Here is a 16,811-nt window from a genome sequence, read left to right as displayed (position 1 = left end):
CTGCGGCGGGGCTTCAGTCTGTGAGATGGTGCCCCACTGAGACAGGTGCCCCCTGGCCTGATAACAACACTGTTACCGGTGTGACCAAGGGTCTGGGTTCCTGCCTTGGCTCATTCTTGTCAGAGACCAGTTGTTAGGCGGCTCCAAGTCTTCCCAGAAGGCTCTAGGTCTGGTGTCTTCCCTTAAGGACACAGGCAGGTCCCTCAGAGCTCAGAGCACTCCCTGCCCTGGAGGATGAGGGACGGGTGCTTCTCGTGGTCTGTTCCAGGGGTTGCCTTGACGTTGTTTGCCAGGTCTCAGGTTTCTGGGCCTAGCAGGTGCTCAGGGATGGAGTGAGCATCCTCTGTGGAGCTTTTCTTCAGGCTGGGTGAGGACTCTGGGACCTAGAGGCCCCTCCGTCTGGGTGGCCAGACCCTTACGCAGCTCTACTTGGATGGCGCTCCCCGCGTTGGAGGCTTTTGAGCAGGGGAGGGATGTGCACCTCTTGCATATCCCTGGAGATGTTCTGGTGGCCTGCTGCAAGGAGTTGCCAGGTGGCCCTGCCACCCAGCTCTGTGTCCTGGAAGTGAAGTCTGGGGTAGGTGGCTGAGGACCCTTTATCCTACATGTGGGTCCCAACTATCTTGTCTTGACTGTAGTCTTGGCCTTATTCCCTCTTGGGAGAAGATGTCTGCCCCTGGGGACTGCTCAGGGGCCTCAGGATGCCTGCTTTCTGGCCTCTCCTTCCCTCCCTCCCTCCCTCCCTCCCTCCCTCCCTTCCTTCTGTTCTGTCAACATTTATTGGGCTCCTGCTGTGTACCAGGCACAGTGCTAGGCACATCAAGGAGCCTGTGCACAGCCTAGTGGGGGAGGCAAGCCTGTGAGTAGACTTGTTCTCCAGGGACAAGAGGCGTGGGAAGTCGGCAGAGGGGAGGATCATCTCTGCCTGGAGCATCAAGGAGGGCTTCCTGGAGGTGGGAAGTGAGGGTTCGGGGAAGGGAGGCCGGAGTGTGTGTGTCTGCAGAGACGCTGCTCCTGAGGAGGCTGTCCAGCTGCTGCTTTTTGACGGGGATTGGTGGCTGCCTGACCTGTGCCCTCTGCCTCCTCTGAGCATGTCACGCCTTCTCTTGTGACAGGAGACCAGCGGCTGGTACTACCTGCTGGGAGAGGACCTGGGCCGGACCAAGCACCTGAAGGTGGCCAGGCGGAGACTGCGGCCCCTGAGAGGTGCATGCCCACCACCTTCAGTTCTGCCCAGACATGCCGACCCCCAGGGCTCCCCCCACTCCACTGTGTAGTAGCCTCAGTCCCTGTGTTTTGTGGCATGTGTCACCCTAGGCTGCCATCAGACCCTGGGTCCAGGGACTTCTCACGAGTGCTTGCTAGAATGCAGCCTGCAGGCAGCCTCATGCCCATGACTCCTTTATTTATGTAGCTCATGGAGGGCTGGGCTTTTGGACCTTCCCGTGTGGCCATTCCTCAGGGTCCGTGGTCTCAGGATCCCCTCTGGGCTGCCTGGCTGACCTTGGGGCGCCCACCTCTGCAGACAGGCCATGTGGGCCCTGCTGTGGGTCCTGAGGATTTTCCCCTTCTGCTCTGTCCTTCCCACGCACCCATCTGTCTCCTGAGCCCCTGCCTGGCCCGAGCCTGGGCATTCCCACATCCTGGGGGCCAGCAGTGACCTTGTCCTCCACATGGGTCTGGCACCCTGGCCTCATCCTCTGGGTGGTCTGTGGAACGGGCACTTAGATGCCAGCAGAAACTTTCTGACTCTGCTCTGTCACCTTCCAGACCCTTTGTTGAGACTGTTGGGAGGTGAGGACACCGAGAACAGGGAGAAACTCAAGGTAGGTGGGGACAACCTGGAAGGACTGACGGGCCCTGAGCACTGCTCTGGGCTCTAACCTGCTTCTGGTTCGTCCCTGGGCCCTGGAGACCCCTAAACAGGGCAGCACTCGGTGACTGAGACTCAGATTCACTTGGTGCTTGGAAACTCAGCAAGTTGTGCATTTTTAAGAGGTTATTTCTGGTGCTTTTCTCGGGTTACTCAAGCTTGGGGCAGGAGTGGGGAGAGAGCCGGGCCCCGGCCCCTGGAAATAGAGGAGTCTGGGTTGTACTGACTTTTGGTCTCTTGAAGCCGAGTCCTCCCTTTCCTGCAGGCCCCCTCAGGCCCCTTGCCTCCCCTGCCACTGTGGCCCAATTCCCCTTCCGGTTTGGCCCCCTTGATATCAGGGAGCGGCTGTGAGTCTGAGCCCGAGACCGATGGGTCCTCACTTCATTAGGGCTTTGAAGCTAGAGAGGAACCTTCCTGTAGGGATTTTGGGGAATTCATCCAAATTTGTCCCTTTGCAGGCCATGGCAGGTGATCTCTGCTTTTCTCTAACCACTAAGGGAGGGAGAAACAAGCCCCCAGTGCTGAGTAGCCCCTCGGTTGTTATCTAACATGACCCTCACTCCCACCTCTGAGGTGGTTGTTACTACCCATTTCACAGATGAGTGAGACTTGTAAGGTTCAGAGATGTTAGGTCACTCTCTGTGGCCACACAGCCAGCAAATATGGCTTCCGGTATGGCTGTCTCCTGCAAGTGGCCTAGTTGGGAAAATACGACAGTGATATTTTCCATGATAATATATGACACTTAGGTGTATTATTAGCTACAAGACATTTCCCCTTTCATTCACTCAAGTCATTCACTCATTCATTCATGAAGTATTTATTGAACATCTACGTGGACTAGGCCTTGTGCCGGGTGCCAGGATATAGCTGTCAAAGATCCCTGCCCTCACAGAGCGTACAGGCTAGGGCTGCACTGCCCATTATGGCAGCCACTAGCCACCGGTGGCTACTGAGCATTCGAAATTGTGGCTAGTATGAACGAGGACCTGAATTTTAAATTTTATTTTAAAATTTAAATTGCACCTGTGTCTAATCACTACCATATTGGATAGTACAGCATTAGAGTAACTTGCTGGATCTCTGTTTTCCGTGGCTTCATTACAAGTTGAAAAGCTTTCTTCCAGCTTCAGTGGGGGAGCTGCAAAGGCCTTTCTCCCTCTCTGTGTACATGCCGAGCACAGAGAGGACAGTGACCAGGGAGTCTCCCTGGGGATTTGTGAGAATTGCCCAGACATCGACACTGCAGGTTTCTAGGTGGCCTGGGAGAGTCCTCCTTCGTGCCGGGCTCTGCACACAGGCCCTGACCTCTGGGGGTGTTGTTCTGAGGGCGTTTGATTTTCCTCGGCTTGCACACGCAGAGATGTCCGTAGGATTCAGCAAGGTGTGGGCGATCGTCAGAGGCTTGGTTAGGGCAGGGGGAGAACCTCAAGAGGTGACCTGTTCAACTCCCTCTTCGTGTGCATGGAGGGATGGAGGCTTAGAAAGCTGGGTGGCCTGACCACTGTCACAGTAACGAAAGCTGGGCTGGACCAAGGGACACTCTCTGGCATGAAGGATGGGAGTGGCTGGGTAGTTTTCCTCAGGGGCTCTGAGGTTGGTGGAAGGGGCTCTAGGCTCACGAGGCACTGCTCTACAAGGCAGGAATCAAGACTGGGGCTCTGGGCCCAGCTCCACCCCACCCTGCTGTGTGATCTCAACTGCTCAAGGCCCCCACTTCTTCACCAGTAAAAAGAGGATGCTGGATTATCTAGTGATTGGAAATCCCTTCCCAACTTGACTTTATGGTCTGTCATCAGATCCTTCAAGCAGCCCACATACATGGATGAGGAAACTGACTTTTAAGTAGCTTCTGAGTGGCAGGCAAACTCCAGATGTTTTGTATTCCCTGTCTTGACGTGGGATGTCTGTGGGAGCAAAGCATCCTTAGGTTCTTAGGCTGAGTTAGTTCCCTGCATTTGTACCAGGGATCCTGGGATTTGCAGGGGGAGGCGGCGTTGTTACAGAGTGGGCCGTGTTTTCTGCCTGGGTTCTCCTCCAGCCAGGGGTGTTTGTGAGAACACTGGAATCACAAAGTGGCCCATGGCGGAGAATGCAGCCAGAACAAAGGCGCCCTCTCCCCGCCGGGGCCCGGGGAATACTAACTAGTTGACAGGAATTTTAATATAAAACTCTCCCTCTTCCTTGTCATTCGGAGGTTTCAGGAAGCCTTCGGGCTTATCGTGCAGAGGCACACAGCACAGACAGGGCTTGGGGAGGTGAGAGGTGATTTCCTGCCATTCTTCTGCGGGGCGGGCTTCCCAGGGCGGTCATGCCAGGCTGACGGGGCGCAGTGCGGGCTCCCACTGCTGGGGGGGAGAGCCGGGTTTTCATGGGGCGGCAGTCGAGGCAGGACCCGCAGCCATGAACCGCTTCAATGGGCTCTGCAAGGTGTGTTCGGAGCGCCGCTACCGCCAGGTGGGTGCTTGGCCCCTTGGGGGACGCATGGGGTGTCATTGGGGGTCAGGAGTGAGGGCTCACCGAGCAGGACTTGTCTTCCCACAAGGCCTTTCTTGCCTCCTCCTGGCCCCTTGCAGGTTCATTGTGATCTGGGGGGGAGGATAGAGGCAGGAACTGGCCCCAAGGTGGCCTTTACCTGCCGCCCCTCTTTAGGGGCAGACGAGGCCAGCTCTTCGCCATCCTAACCACTGACTGGGTGGTGTCCATGGTGAGATTATCTAGTTGATTTTCTGTCATTTTTATTTGGGAGGCGTGTGGGTTAAAAAGAGCATCCCAAGCCTGAGTTTGTAAGTGGCGAGGTTGCTGAGCAGCTGGATTTGTGTTTTTTTGCTAACTTTCCCTACTTCTGATGGGACGGCAGTGCCTGTCCTGTGTTGTGTAGGTGTGATTGTGTTCTAGCGTGTGTTGGTGTGTGCTTGTGAGCGAGGTAGGATGTGTCTGCGTATATGTGCGCACACATGATTTTCCTCCCGGGTGGCTGTGATGCCTTGAAGTGGGTCCGGAGTCCTCTGGCTCCAGAGCCCAACTTCACGGAGAGGGCTTGGCCCTCAGCCTCCAGTCTCAGGACGTGGGGCAGAGTGGGAGTGATGATCCCTTAGCCCCCAAGACTCTTCTGGAACTGTGAGGGACTTTTTTTTTTCTTATAAAAAGGGCATGGTGTCAGACAGGGTGAAGGCAAGGGATGTCCAGATTTTGGGAATGTCCAAGCTGATGGGACTCTGGAATGGTTCTGATTTTAAAAGTATAGTAAAATCCCTCTGTGTTTTAATGACCAGCCTGGAATCTGGGTCCTGAACTCCTTCAAACTGGCAGACTTAGGTCTCAGGGAGATGCTCAGAGGGGCCTCCTGCACCGTGAGTGGGACACGTGTGTTCTCTCTCCAGTCCCCAGCTCTCAGGGCCCTCCCGCACTCCTGGAGCCTGCAGAGGCGCCCCTGTGACGCTGGCAACTGGATGGCGGGGTGGTGAGGCACAGAGGGCACTGGATGGGAGGTCGAGAAGTCCTCGGTCACTTGGGACTACAGGCCTGAGGACTGGGACCCTCTGGCAGTCACAGTAGGACCAGGCATGAGTGCGGTCCGGGCCTGGGGCTCTGGGACTCAAGTTCAAGACGGATCCCCTGCTAGAAAGTAGTGCGGGGTTGAGAGCACCAGCTTTGTGCCGGACCCGGGCTCACATCCAGCTCTGCCCTTCTTGAGGTCTGACTCTCGTGCATGGCAGTTTACCTCCCTGAGCCTCAGTCTTCGTGTCAGTGGAATAGGGTGATAATGTGACGATGCTGTGAAAGTAAATGGAATATGTATGAAGTGCCTGGTGCAGGGGTTTCAATAACTATGGCATTTAGGGATTGGGATTGAAGTCTAGCATTACAGAGGGTCGGAAATCAGGCAGGAGGGCAGAAGTGAGATGCTGGCATGGGTGAGATCTGAGAGCAGTAGCAGTTCCTGCACTGGACAGGAAAGAGCAAGAAGCACCCCAGGAAGGATGGCCTCTGCCAGGAGTCGCTGAGGTCCCAGAGATAGGGCAGGGCTGCTTCCCTTGTCTCTTGACCCTGAGACCTGAGGTCAGAGAGGAGGGCTGAGAGCTTACTTGCTTCAGGCCTCAGTTTCCTTCTCTGTAAAATGGGCATACTGAAACTAGCCCTGCATTCCCTCAGGGCTGCAGTGATGATCAGGTTCTTTGGACATTGTCCTCTCAACGTGGTCGTGGTCACGATGGACAGAGCATAATTCTGCTTCCTTTATGCAGTCCCACCCCCTCACACTGAGCAGGAGAGGGGCTTGCTTCCCAACACCGTCTCCTCTTCCCCTCTTCCCAGCCCCCAGCTGGCCTGGACTGTTGTCTGGACTGGCTCTGCTTAGCCTGGTGCCCAGGAAGGCAGAGGGGTCTCCTGTCCACAGTCCCACCTGGATGCGGGGAACAGGCTGTTTTCTGGAGCACCCTCCTTCTCCCCAGATTCAGCTTTGGGGCCAGTCCCCAAACTGTTAGCCCTGGGTGCTGGGACTGGTTTTCCAGAGCCGCACCCCAGGCAGGAGGGGCCGTGGCTCTTGGTGGTGTAGGACTGGGGAAGTGCTAGCAAAATGCTGGCATCCCAGCTTCTGCCTGGGTTGAGGGTGGGCTGTGAGGTCCCTAAAATCCCTGCTGGTTGCATGGAGTGGACTGGGCTCCTGTCATCGTCCCTTGGCCTCAGTCTGGGCTTTCCGCGCTCACTCCAGAGTTTGTTTTTCTTTCTTTCTTTCCATTTTTTTTCTCTTCCTGTCTTAGCTGTGTGTTTTCCCAGAATTCTTATGGGAACAGGGTATTTTCCTGCCCCCCCCGCCCCTTCCCCTTGTCTGTCAGATTTCCTGTTTTACAAACTCGCTTTGAATCCAGGCCCAGGGCTGGTGGGAAGCAGAGCCTCAGGGGCCTCCCCAGCAGCATCCAAGGGCCTGGGTCACCCCAGGCTCCCCGGCCCCCCCTTTCCCATGCCTGGCCTTTGGGACAGCTGGCAGGTGAATGCCGGGCACCCAGCCTGGAAGAGGTAACCCCTAAAGGAAGGAGACAGCAGTCTCCTAACGAGGCGGTGGCCCTTGACCTCTCTCAGGGCTGCTGAGCTGGCTTCTTCCTCAGCCTGCCTGGGGTGCCCTACCCCATGCTGCACTGGGGCCCACGCCACATCCAGGGCGCCAGACCCCTTTTCTGACTTCAACTGCCTTAGTCTGTTGCTCTCATACACCTGCTCTGAGCAGCCTGGAATTGCTCTTTGAGTGGGCAGGGGCTGGGCTTTCTGCACCCCTCCCAAAGCCTAACTGGGGGTGCACAGAGAGGGCATGCAGCAAGGTAGAACTGAACTGAGCTAGCAGACCGCGCCGCCCCCTGCCAGCTTTCCGCTGCTGGTGGGAGGCTGCAGCGCTGTCCTCACTAGCGGAGCAGTTGCTGGTTCCTGCCGTGCTCCAGGCCTGTCATCTAAAGTCAAAGCGCAAAGGACTCTTCCCAGCACCATCCTCACGTTTTGCTGTACTGCTTAACATGACCTGCTTTGCTTTCTAGAGATCAGTGTACCCTCATGCTCCTCTGGGAGCCAGAGACCAAGGCCTCATGACCTGGTACCTCAGCAGAGCCTGGCATGCAGTAGGAGCTCAATAATTGCATGTTGCTTTGAAAAGAGCATCCAGGTGGCAGGGCCCTTTCAGGGGACTTCTGAAAGTAGGGGTTGTGCACCTGCCACGCACACAGGCTGCAGCAGGCACAGTGAGGTCATTGGCTAGTTCAGGTTCAGCCAGGAAGCCTATCTGTGCCCTCACTTGCCCCCTCACCCGGGAGCCCTCACTGATACCTTGAGGCCCTGGCAGTGGACGGCCCTGAGACCCCTAGCACGTGTCCCCTGCCCCTTGGCCTGAGGTGGTGAGTGTGTGCATCCCTGTCTTGCCTCCCCTGTGCTCTGGGAGGGCAGCCAACAGGCCAGCTTTGTCTCTGGGCCCTCAGCATGGGGCCAGCCTTGGGCTGACGCTCCATGAACCCCTGGGGAAAGGAGGAGGGGACCGAGCAGGCAGTGGGTCACAGGTGAGGTGGAGACGTGCAGTGCAGTGGGCCCTTGGGTAAAGGGCTAGGCCACATGTCTGCCAGGGCTGAGGAAGGCGAGATTCAGCCTTCCAAGGCTCGGTCTGGGCCCTTCCACATGGGCCTGGCTTACCTCCTGAGCTCCCAGCCTTCCTGCTTGGCCCACAACCCAGTGCTCAAGATGCCTGGGCCAAGATAGGGACGGCGAGGGGCCGGCCAGCCTCCTTCTTGGCTCCAGCAGCCTTGGAGAGGAAGGTGGCTCTGGGGTGGGGACTGTGTTCTTCACGACCTTGGAGCAGAGGCAGCAGCCTCATGGCTTCTGGGAGTAACTGGGCAGGGCTGTGTCCTAGATTACCATCCCGAGGGGGAAGGACGGCTTCGGCTTCACCATCTGCTGCGACTCTCCGGTCCGAGTCCAGGCCGTGGATTCCGGTGAGTGAGTGTCTCGGGTGATGCCAGCCCGAGGCTTTGCAAACAAGATGTTGGAACTGAAAGGGGAGCCCTAAACTGGAGCAAATTGTCCTGGTTTTTCAAAACGAGAAGAATAATATTTTTAAATGACCACAGATGAAAGTGAGGTCTATGAAAATACACCTACTCTTTTTTTTTTGTTTTTAATCAAAATGAAAATAGATTTTTATATTTTGTTTCCCAATCATTTCAAACAGGAACTAAACCTATATTTTCAGTAATGGCTGCATGGGAAAATGAGAGTCATTTATGAACTCGATTTGGAAGCAGTATTTTATCCTATTCCAGCCTGATTAGCACTTAAAAATAGTCATTCCCTCCCTATTTTTCACAAAGAAAAGACTTCTAGTCACAGAGTGAGCATCCAAAGTGGAGAAGCTGGGACATGGTGATCTGGGTGCCCCCATTGCCTGTGAGCCTGGCAGCAAGGAAGGGTTCTCAAGGGGCGGGAGGCCCTGGGCAGGGAGGGGGGCCTGGCGGGGAGGTGGACAGCAGAGAGAGGTCAGCCAGTACTGGGTATGCGGGCAGGGAGGAAGTGAGGGCAAAGGGGAGCCTCCCTTCAAGGTCCCCGAGAGCCCCCGAGGTTGGCCCCTCATTGACAGGTGAAGAAACAGAGGGGAGCGGTCCTTGTCCAAGGTCACTGGAAGCAAAGGACCCCGGGGCTTTTGAGGGGGTTGTGGGCTTCAGGAGCCCTTGAGTGGCTTTTCTTTGTCCCTGCAGGGGGCCCGGCAGAGCGGGCAGGGCTGCAGCAGCTGGACACGGTGCTGCAGCTGAACGAGAGGCCCGTGGAGCACTGGAAATGCGTGGAGCTGGCACACGAGATCCGGTGACAGGGGCGGCGGGCAGCCCGGGGCCTCGGGCTGGGCCGCACCTCCCCTCCCCTCCCCAGACCTGGGCACACGCCTCGCCCGTCCCTCCTTCCCAGCCGTGAGCAATTCACTTTGCTCCTTGGGGAATCAGTTTCTTGGCCTGAAATTGGAAGGTTCAGGTTCTGAGCAATTTTGGATCCCAGAGCAGACAGCGGGGAAGAAGCTCTCAAACAGACCCTGTGGTTCGTGGTGCAGCTCCAGGGGGTCGCTCTCTACTTTAGCTCATTAGTTCTGCTACCTCAGAGCTAAGCCCTTGGTTTCCTAAGGATGCGTAGATGTTGCGAACATTTTCAATTGCACAATTAAACAGTTATTCTTTAAATTTTGGGGTCTCCTAAATTTCGACCCTCTGGGTTAAAGCCCTTGTGGCCCGTTTTAGGTTTGCTTCTGGAATGACCGGATGAGGGGTTGTACACAGGCCGTGGCTTGCCTGCTCCTCCTTGATAACACTTTGTGTCCAGGAGGCACGTCGCTAGTTGAGTTTGGTCTTCTTTCTCGTTTACTTGGCCTTGGCCTCAGTGTCCTTCCCAGCCTCTGCCAGTCAACTAGAGTCGACCTAAGGGACCCCTTTGCTGTCTCTACTTTAGATGGCCTCTGCATCCCTTCCTGTTCTGGCACTGGGGCTTCCCTGCCCTCTTCCCCTCTCTTCCTCTCTGCCCCCACAGGCCCCTACCATGGCTGACTTTGGTCTCCCCCAGACTCAACTTCCCTTTGTGACTCCCCGCCTCCTCCAACTTCCAGGAGCTGCCCCAGCGAGATCATCCTGCTTGTGTGGCGTATGGTCCCCCAGGTCAAGCCGGGGCCAGATGGCGGGGTCCTGCGGCGGGCGTCCTGCAAGTCGACCCATGACCTCCAGTCGCCCCCCAACAAGCGGGAGAAGAACTGCACCCACGGGGCCCAGGCACGGCCAGAGCAGCGCCACAGCTGTCACCTGGTGTGTGACAGCTCGGATGGGCTGCTGCTCGGTGGCTGGGAGCGCTACACTGAGGTGACCAAGCGCGGGGGCCAGCACACCCTGCCTGCACTGTCCCGTGCCACTGCCCCCGCCGACCCCAACTACATCATCCTGGCCCCGCTGAACCCTGGGAGCCAGGTATGGACAGCTGGTTCAGGGGAGGTGAAGGGCATGGGTCCCTGAGTGAGGCCAGGAAGATGCGAAGACTCAAAGTTGTGTTGTGAGGAGCCTGCCAGGGGCTTGGAGTGGGGAGCAGGGAAGTGGACTATGTGTTAGCTCCAGCCTCTATAGGGCTGTCCTGTTGGGCTGTCCCCGGCAGAGACAGCAGGTGGATCTTTGTGGCCTCAGGGCACAGATCCAGGACCATGGGAGGTCACACGGTAGAAGATTTCACCTCAAAAGAAGGAAGAGCTTTCTGCCAGTCTGCACTTATCCTCAGCGGAATGGGCTGCGTGGTAGGCAGCAAGCCCGTCGTAGGAGCTGTAAGATGGAGTAATGGAATGTCAGCGTGTGTGCCCCAAAATATCGGTCCCAGGAGATACTCTGGGAAGAAAGTTTCTTGATGTCAAATGAGTTTGAGAAACACCTTATACTCTCTTCCTCTTCTGGGAGATTCCCAATGCATATTAGCCTATTTGAGGCTCTGAGGGCATCTGCAGTGAAGAAGGTGGTTTACCCTTGTTTAACCGAGCATTTCTCAAACTCCCCTGACGGTGCACCCTTTGTGGCGGAGTTGTTAGCGTCCCAAGTGCCAGTGTTTCACAGAACACACTTCAAGGGGTTAGACTTGATGACAGCTAAAGCCTCGTTCAACTCGAACATTCTAGATTCTGTGATCCCTCCAGGCCCCCCTCTCAGCTCGTTAGCGGGACTGCTGTTTTGCCCTCGTGCCCTGAGGTGCTCCCCTCCTGTCCCCAGGCCAGGGCTGAGCAGCCTGCCTGGTGGTCTGCCCCGTTCCTGGGGCTGAGGTAGTTCTATGTCTTTCCCTCGCAGCTGCTGCGGCCTGTGTACCAGGAGGATGCCATCCCCGAAGGTGAGTCTCTCCTCTGCTGCTGTGCCCTCTGAGCCCCGGAGAGATGGCGAGGTTAGCTGCGAGGCTGGGCCCCACCTCCTCCTCTGAGTTGGGAGACCTTCCCAACAGAGTCAAGATCCCCCCCCCATTTTGACACAGAGTCTGTCTCCTCTTGGGACCTTTTTCTTCCTCACTGAACCAGTGTCTTTCTTCCTTGGACCCTGAACTGAGGAGGAAGAGAGGGCATCTTCCCAGAGCAGTCTAACAGATGGTGTTCAGGACTCAGGCATTCAGCTGAGATTCAACCAACGTTACTGAGCAACCAATATGTGTAAGGTGCTGTAGGCACTGTGGTCAGGCCAGCTCGGGAGGGAGGCACGGAACTTGGAGCTGGGAGGTTCCAAATTGGAGTTGTATGAGTTTGAGCAACTCATGTCCCCTCACTGAGCCTCAGTTTCTTTATCTATAAAACGGGGCTGATAATTCCCACTTCAGAGGGTGTTGGGAGGATTGAAGGAGATAATGGTTTTGAGTGGCAGCCTGTTTGCTGAGTGATGTTACACAGAAGTTAGCTGTCTTTGAAGTGCACAGATGGCTCTGCTGTTTGAAGGGATTTTTCTCCTTTGTCCTTCAAATCCTGACCTTATTTTTTAAGGGCCAGGGAGAGAAGCTGGGCTCAAAACCAGTTCCTTCTCCCAGGAAACCTGAGGTATCAGTGTTGCTGCTGGAGTTGGCTGGGCATTCCTTTAGGCCCTCTCTGCGCTGGCCTGAGTCTAGCTGGCTGGAGTCCAGGTGGTATCTGGAAGGTTGAGACCAACCTTGCCTGGTGGTCCATGGTGCTGACCTTGGATATGCTTGAGCCCTTCCTTCTTTGACCTCCTTCTTTGTGAATGGCCTTTTCCCAACCACTTGCAGACTTGCTTCCTTGCTGTCCCCCTCTGTCAGTAGCATGAAGACGACGGTTGCTTAGAGCAGGTGCCCTTTGGAGGGAAAAGGGCTCCCATCAGGCTCAGAGTTGCAGATGGAAGCCATCTTTGTTCTCTCCAGGCTGGGGCATTTGGGTGTTAGGGCTTGGTCTGTTGGAAATGAATCTGTGTTCCTTCCGGAGAAAAGTCTGATGGAGATTCAACACTGAGTTTTAAAAAAGCTTTTAGTTGCCGCATCAGGTTAGAGTGGAGATGTCACTGCTAAATGGTGACCCCATTAAGGGCAGGGCCTAGGCCTGCTCACCTCCGTGTGTCTGATGCTGGTCCCAGGGTCTGACAGACAGCAGGTACTCAACAGAATTTTATTGGAGTGACTGACTGAAGGGGAGTGACTCTGGTTGCCTCCAAGGTTTGCAGACTGCTCATGGGAGAAGGGAGCTGGAGAGATGTGTGGGTTGAGGCAGGCTGGTGTGGTTCCTTTTCGGCCGAGAGATGCCTCTTGGTGTCCTCCCCTCTGTCCACGTTTTGGTTCCCCTCTGAGAATACAGTACTTAGTAAACCAAGAAGGGCAGAGTCGCGCAGGCTGTGGGAGAGGGACAAGCGAGGAAATGATGCTGCTGTTAATAACAGTGGTAACTTTTGAATGCATTATATTAAGAACTTGACCTGACTTCATTCATTCTTTTTTTAAAATTTATTTATTTATTTAATATTTATTTTTGGCTGTGTTGGGTCTTCGTTTCTTTGCGAGGGCTTTCTCCAGTTGCGGCGAGCAGGGGCCACTCTTCATCGCGGTGCGCGGGCCTCTCACTGATGTGGCCTCTCCCGTTGCGGAGCACCGGCTCCGGACGCGCAGGCTCAGCGGCCATGGCTCACGGGCCCAGCCGCTCCGCGGCATGTGGGATCTTCCCGGACCGGGGCACAAACCCGTGTCCCCTGCACTGGCAGGTGGATTCCTAACCACTGCGCCACCAGAGGAGCCCTGACTTCATTTATTCTTCACGATGATAATTATTTTGGTATCCAAGGACATCTTTGCTCTTTACCAGGGATCAAATATTCCTAGCTCCTGGTCCGTGGGTTCAGAGGAAGGGGTGGAATTCAGGGTACAGATCTTCCCTTAAACGCACTCAGGGTTCTCCAGAGGCTAAAGCTGTCGCCAGGGTGACGACTTCTGTCTCCTCCTCTGGCTGGGCTGCTCGACCTCCTTGCAGGAGGGTGGGTGGGTTGAGCCAACCTGAATAGAATGGGGTCTGGTGCCCTTCTGGGGCCTGTGGTGCCTGCCCGCCTGTCGTCGGCGTGTTCTCCAGGGCTGCGGGTGCCCTTGGCATTGTCCCTTGCCCTGTGAAAGCAGCCCAGCCTCAGATTCGCCACGGCCGGGGGACGGATGGCTGCCAAGGCTCACCTCGGAAACCGGAGCAAAGCCGAGTAATTACTGTTTGGTCAGTGAAGCAGGTGTTTAAGGGGTGATATGGGGGTTTAGACCAGAGGGTGTAAGTGGTAGCAGGTGGGAAGTTAAGGAGTTTGCCTTCGCAGAGCTCAGTAGCTGGGTTATAACTTGGACTGTTTTTTAAAAAAATACTTCAAAAAATCAGTTTTGGAAAATCAAGCCCACTTGCTACACACTATCCAGGGTATGTGGAGATGGGGCACGAGGGCATGCCACATAGGTTGGGTTGATTCCGCTTTGTACCAATTACTGGCCAGATGACCTTGGGCAAGTCCCTCAGTCACTCCAGGCCTCAGTTGCCTTGTCTATAAAATGGGGCTGCTTCCCACCTGAAGGCAAAGGTGTATGTCAAGTGGCTTATTCATGACTCTCTAGGCCCAAGGCAAAGATTCTGTGACAGCCCTATGCAGCTGGGCTAGGGCAGGGAAGAAGTGGATTCCTTTAAAGGTCAGACTGGGGGCGGGCAAAAGCCCAGATTTGGGCATTAGCAAACAGCCCCCTTTGTTAAGTTTGGTCTACTTTGCCTTGCTTGTTGGTCCTGTGTGGTTTTGCCTTCTCTGGTCTAGGCTCGGTTGTGTTAAATTAGACTGTCTAGTTCCAGACTGACACTTTGATCCCCGTTCGTGGTAAAGCTTGTGGCGCAGCAGCCCTGTCCTAATGCCAGCCCTGACGGGTGGATTATTTGTTGGCTTGGGTTTATAATCCTCGTGCCCTCACACCCTGGTACCATTCACCAAACCCTTTCCCATCGGGTCTCTCGTGTGCGCCCTCACCTGCCCTGGGGCAGGCAAGGCAGCAGTCTGTATTATCTCTGCTTTGCAGTGGAGAAAACTCTGGCTCAGAGGGGGAAGGAACCTGGTCAGGGTTATTACACAGCCAGTCTCGGAGGAGGCCAGTGCTCAAGTTCAGGTGTCTTGTCCAACTCAAATCCAGTGCAGAGCTTGAGAGCCAGGATGGGTTCTTTCAGCAAAGGGGCCAGTGCCTGGCAGCACAGAGCCCTCTGGGGCGGACGTCCGGGGCCAGAGCAGACGAGGAGCTGGGTAGGTACTTCCATGCATCTGCCCCCCGCCCCTGTCCTGGGTGCACGCTCTTTTTACTCTTCTCTAAGTGACTCCCTGAAGAAGCAGGAAGTGGTTTAGGTTATTATGGTTCGAGTGCTGCCCCAGGATACTGCTGTGATCAGTGGTCACTTGTGTGTGTGGGTTGACTTGTTTTTCTTACCCTGCTCGGTGAGAAGGGGCATGGGGTGGGTAGAGGAGGAAAGTGTGAAACCTTCCGAGCTGAGTTTTTCCCCTGAGGCTGTGGACCACGCGTTGGTGGGGAGCTTCCCCGAGATGTAGTTGGGGTCAGGCCACCTGTTCACCCCCAGGCTGCCAGGACTGGGGGTGGCGGAAGGAGACCTGGGCCCCCGTGGACTGCACATTCAGGTCAGGGAGGGCTGATCAGTTGCCCACCTGACAGCAGGGACCCTCGGAGGGGGCCCAGGTGTGTGCAGAGTCTGAATGCCCTGGAGTTTATCTCCTACCTGCTTGTGTCCAAGAATTCCTGACTTTTTAGCTACTCTGTGTTTTGCTCTTCTGCCCATTGGATGAGACATGATAAAGATCTGTATGCCACCCCTTGTTCAGTATGAGGGTGTGTGTCCTGCTGTGGCACCTTATAGAGGGACTCCCTGCAGCTCTCTGCTCTCTTCCCTGGGGGTGATTCATTCTCTCTCTCTCTCTCTCTCTCTCTTCTCTCTCTCTCTCTTTCTCTCTCTCCCTCCCCCTTTTCTGATGAGAATAATTTGTGAGTTGATAGCCAAGCCGGGGAATACCTCCTGGCTGCGATGAAGCCTAGGATTCCCAGAGTCCCTGGAGTATCTGATTAACTCGCTTTCCCAAGTGGAGAAATCACAACAACAAAACCACAAGAAGTTAGCAGCTCACTTTTACCGCGCACTTACCAGGTCCCAGGCATTATTCTAGGGGCTTTACTTGGAGTGTCTCATTTAATCCTCACAGCGACCCCATGAGCTTGGTACTATAACTGCAGTGAGGAAACCAAGACTCTGAGGGGCGAAGTGAGTTTCTGGTGGTCACCAAGCTGGGGAGCAGAGGAGTGGGATTTGGGTGCAGCCCTCTGGCTCAGAACGGGTGCTCTTCCCCGGGAACTGGAGTGGCAGGTGCCACTCCCTATTCCGGACTGACTCAGTGAGCCAGGCCGCTCCAGCTCCCTTGGCTAGTAGAAGGCAGACACCCATACATCCTGAGAAAGCCCACTGTCTCTGCTATCACTGCAGAGACGTGACCTCCAGTCCCTTTGTTCAAGGGACCTGGGAGGCAATGAAACGGGCCAGCAGTGTTGGGTGTGCGCAGGGAGCAGTGGGGATGGGGACAAGGGGGACCACACGTGCTCTGCCACCCAGGACGCTCCATCTGATTGCTTGTTTGACGTGGGACTGTGGGCCCGGTGAGGTCAGATCTTCTGATTTTTCGAATCTGAGAGATTTTCTGATTTTTAAATGTACGAGGCCAAACCGATAGGTCTGGTTCAGGTCCTGGTGACCTGAACCTGTCCTTGCCCTGGAGTTGTGGGTTTACACGGTAGTATCTCTCACAGAGTGTGAGGGGATTCCTTCTGAGGCCTCCCTGTCCTCTCAGCACCTTGCTCAGGGCCCGGCGCATGGTAGCCGCTGTTGTTAATGGCTGTTAATGGACTGAGACCATGTTCCCTGTTTCTGCAGAGGCCTGCCTCTGCAGGGGGCGTAGAAATGCCTCACGGTCCCCCATCTCTGTTCCACAGAATCAGGGAGTCCCAGCAAAGGGAAGTCTTACACGGGCCTGGGGAAGAAGTGTCGGCTGATGAAGACGGTGCAGACCATGAAGGGCCATGGGAACTACCAGAATTGCCCGGTCATGAGGCCGCATGCCCCACACTCAAGCTATGGCACCTACGTCACCCTGGCCCCCAAGGTCCTGGTGTTCCCCATCTTTGTTCAGGTGAGCTGATGACCGACCCCAAGGGCTCCCTCTGGAGGAGGTGAGAAAGAATAGGGTCCTTCACCCCGGGACTCAGAGATGGTACCTCGTTCCAGGTCTGAGGACCCCCTTTTGGGAAAGACAAATAGCTTTAGGGGCTCAGGATTCCGGGGGTTATACTGAGGGAGCAGAGGTTTCCAGGAGGAGGAACAGGAGAGTGGGGGCAGGGAAGCTCGGCGACAAGCGGCTCCCCCCCC

The 16,811-nt window shown here is 55.7% G+C and overlaps 1 protein-coding gene across 4 annotated transcripts in view; it reads left to right on the top strand.

The window, feature by feature from the left end:
* Positions 1-16,811, top strand: part of RGS3 (regulator of G protein signaling 3) — a 162,238-nt gene that overhangs the window by 61,654 nt on the left and 83,773 nt on the right. For 2 of the 4 annotated variants that reach the window (XM_027105131.1, XM_027105133.1), the window contains 7 exons: positions 1,116-1,206; positions 1,771-1,826; positions 8,262-8,343; positions 9,103-9,208; positions 9,993-10,344; positions 11,200-11,239; positions 16,379-16,575. In XM_027105131.1, the coding sequence (XP_026960932.1) occupies positions 1,116-1,206; positions 1,771-1,826; positions 8,262-8,343; positions 9,103-9,208; positions 9,993-10,344; positions 11,200-11,239; positions 16,379-16,575 (924 nt within the window). The other 2 variants (XM_027105136.1, XM_027105132.1) reach the window with 2 other exon arrangements.

Source organism: Aethalodelphis obliquidens, unplaced genomic scaffold (genome assembly GCF_003676395.1).
Source record: "Aethalodelphis obliquidens isolate GAN/ISIS:26980383/991018 unplaced genomic scaffold, ASM367639v1 scaffold7, whole genome shotgun sequence".
NCBI classification, from domain to species: Eukaryota; Metazoa; Chordata; class Mammalia; order Artiodactyla; family Delphinidae; genus Aethalodelphis; species Aethalodelphis obliquidens.
Note: the sequence above shows the minus strand (reverse complement) of the source record. Positions and strands in the feature narration are given on the sequence as shown.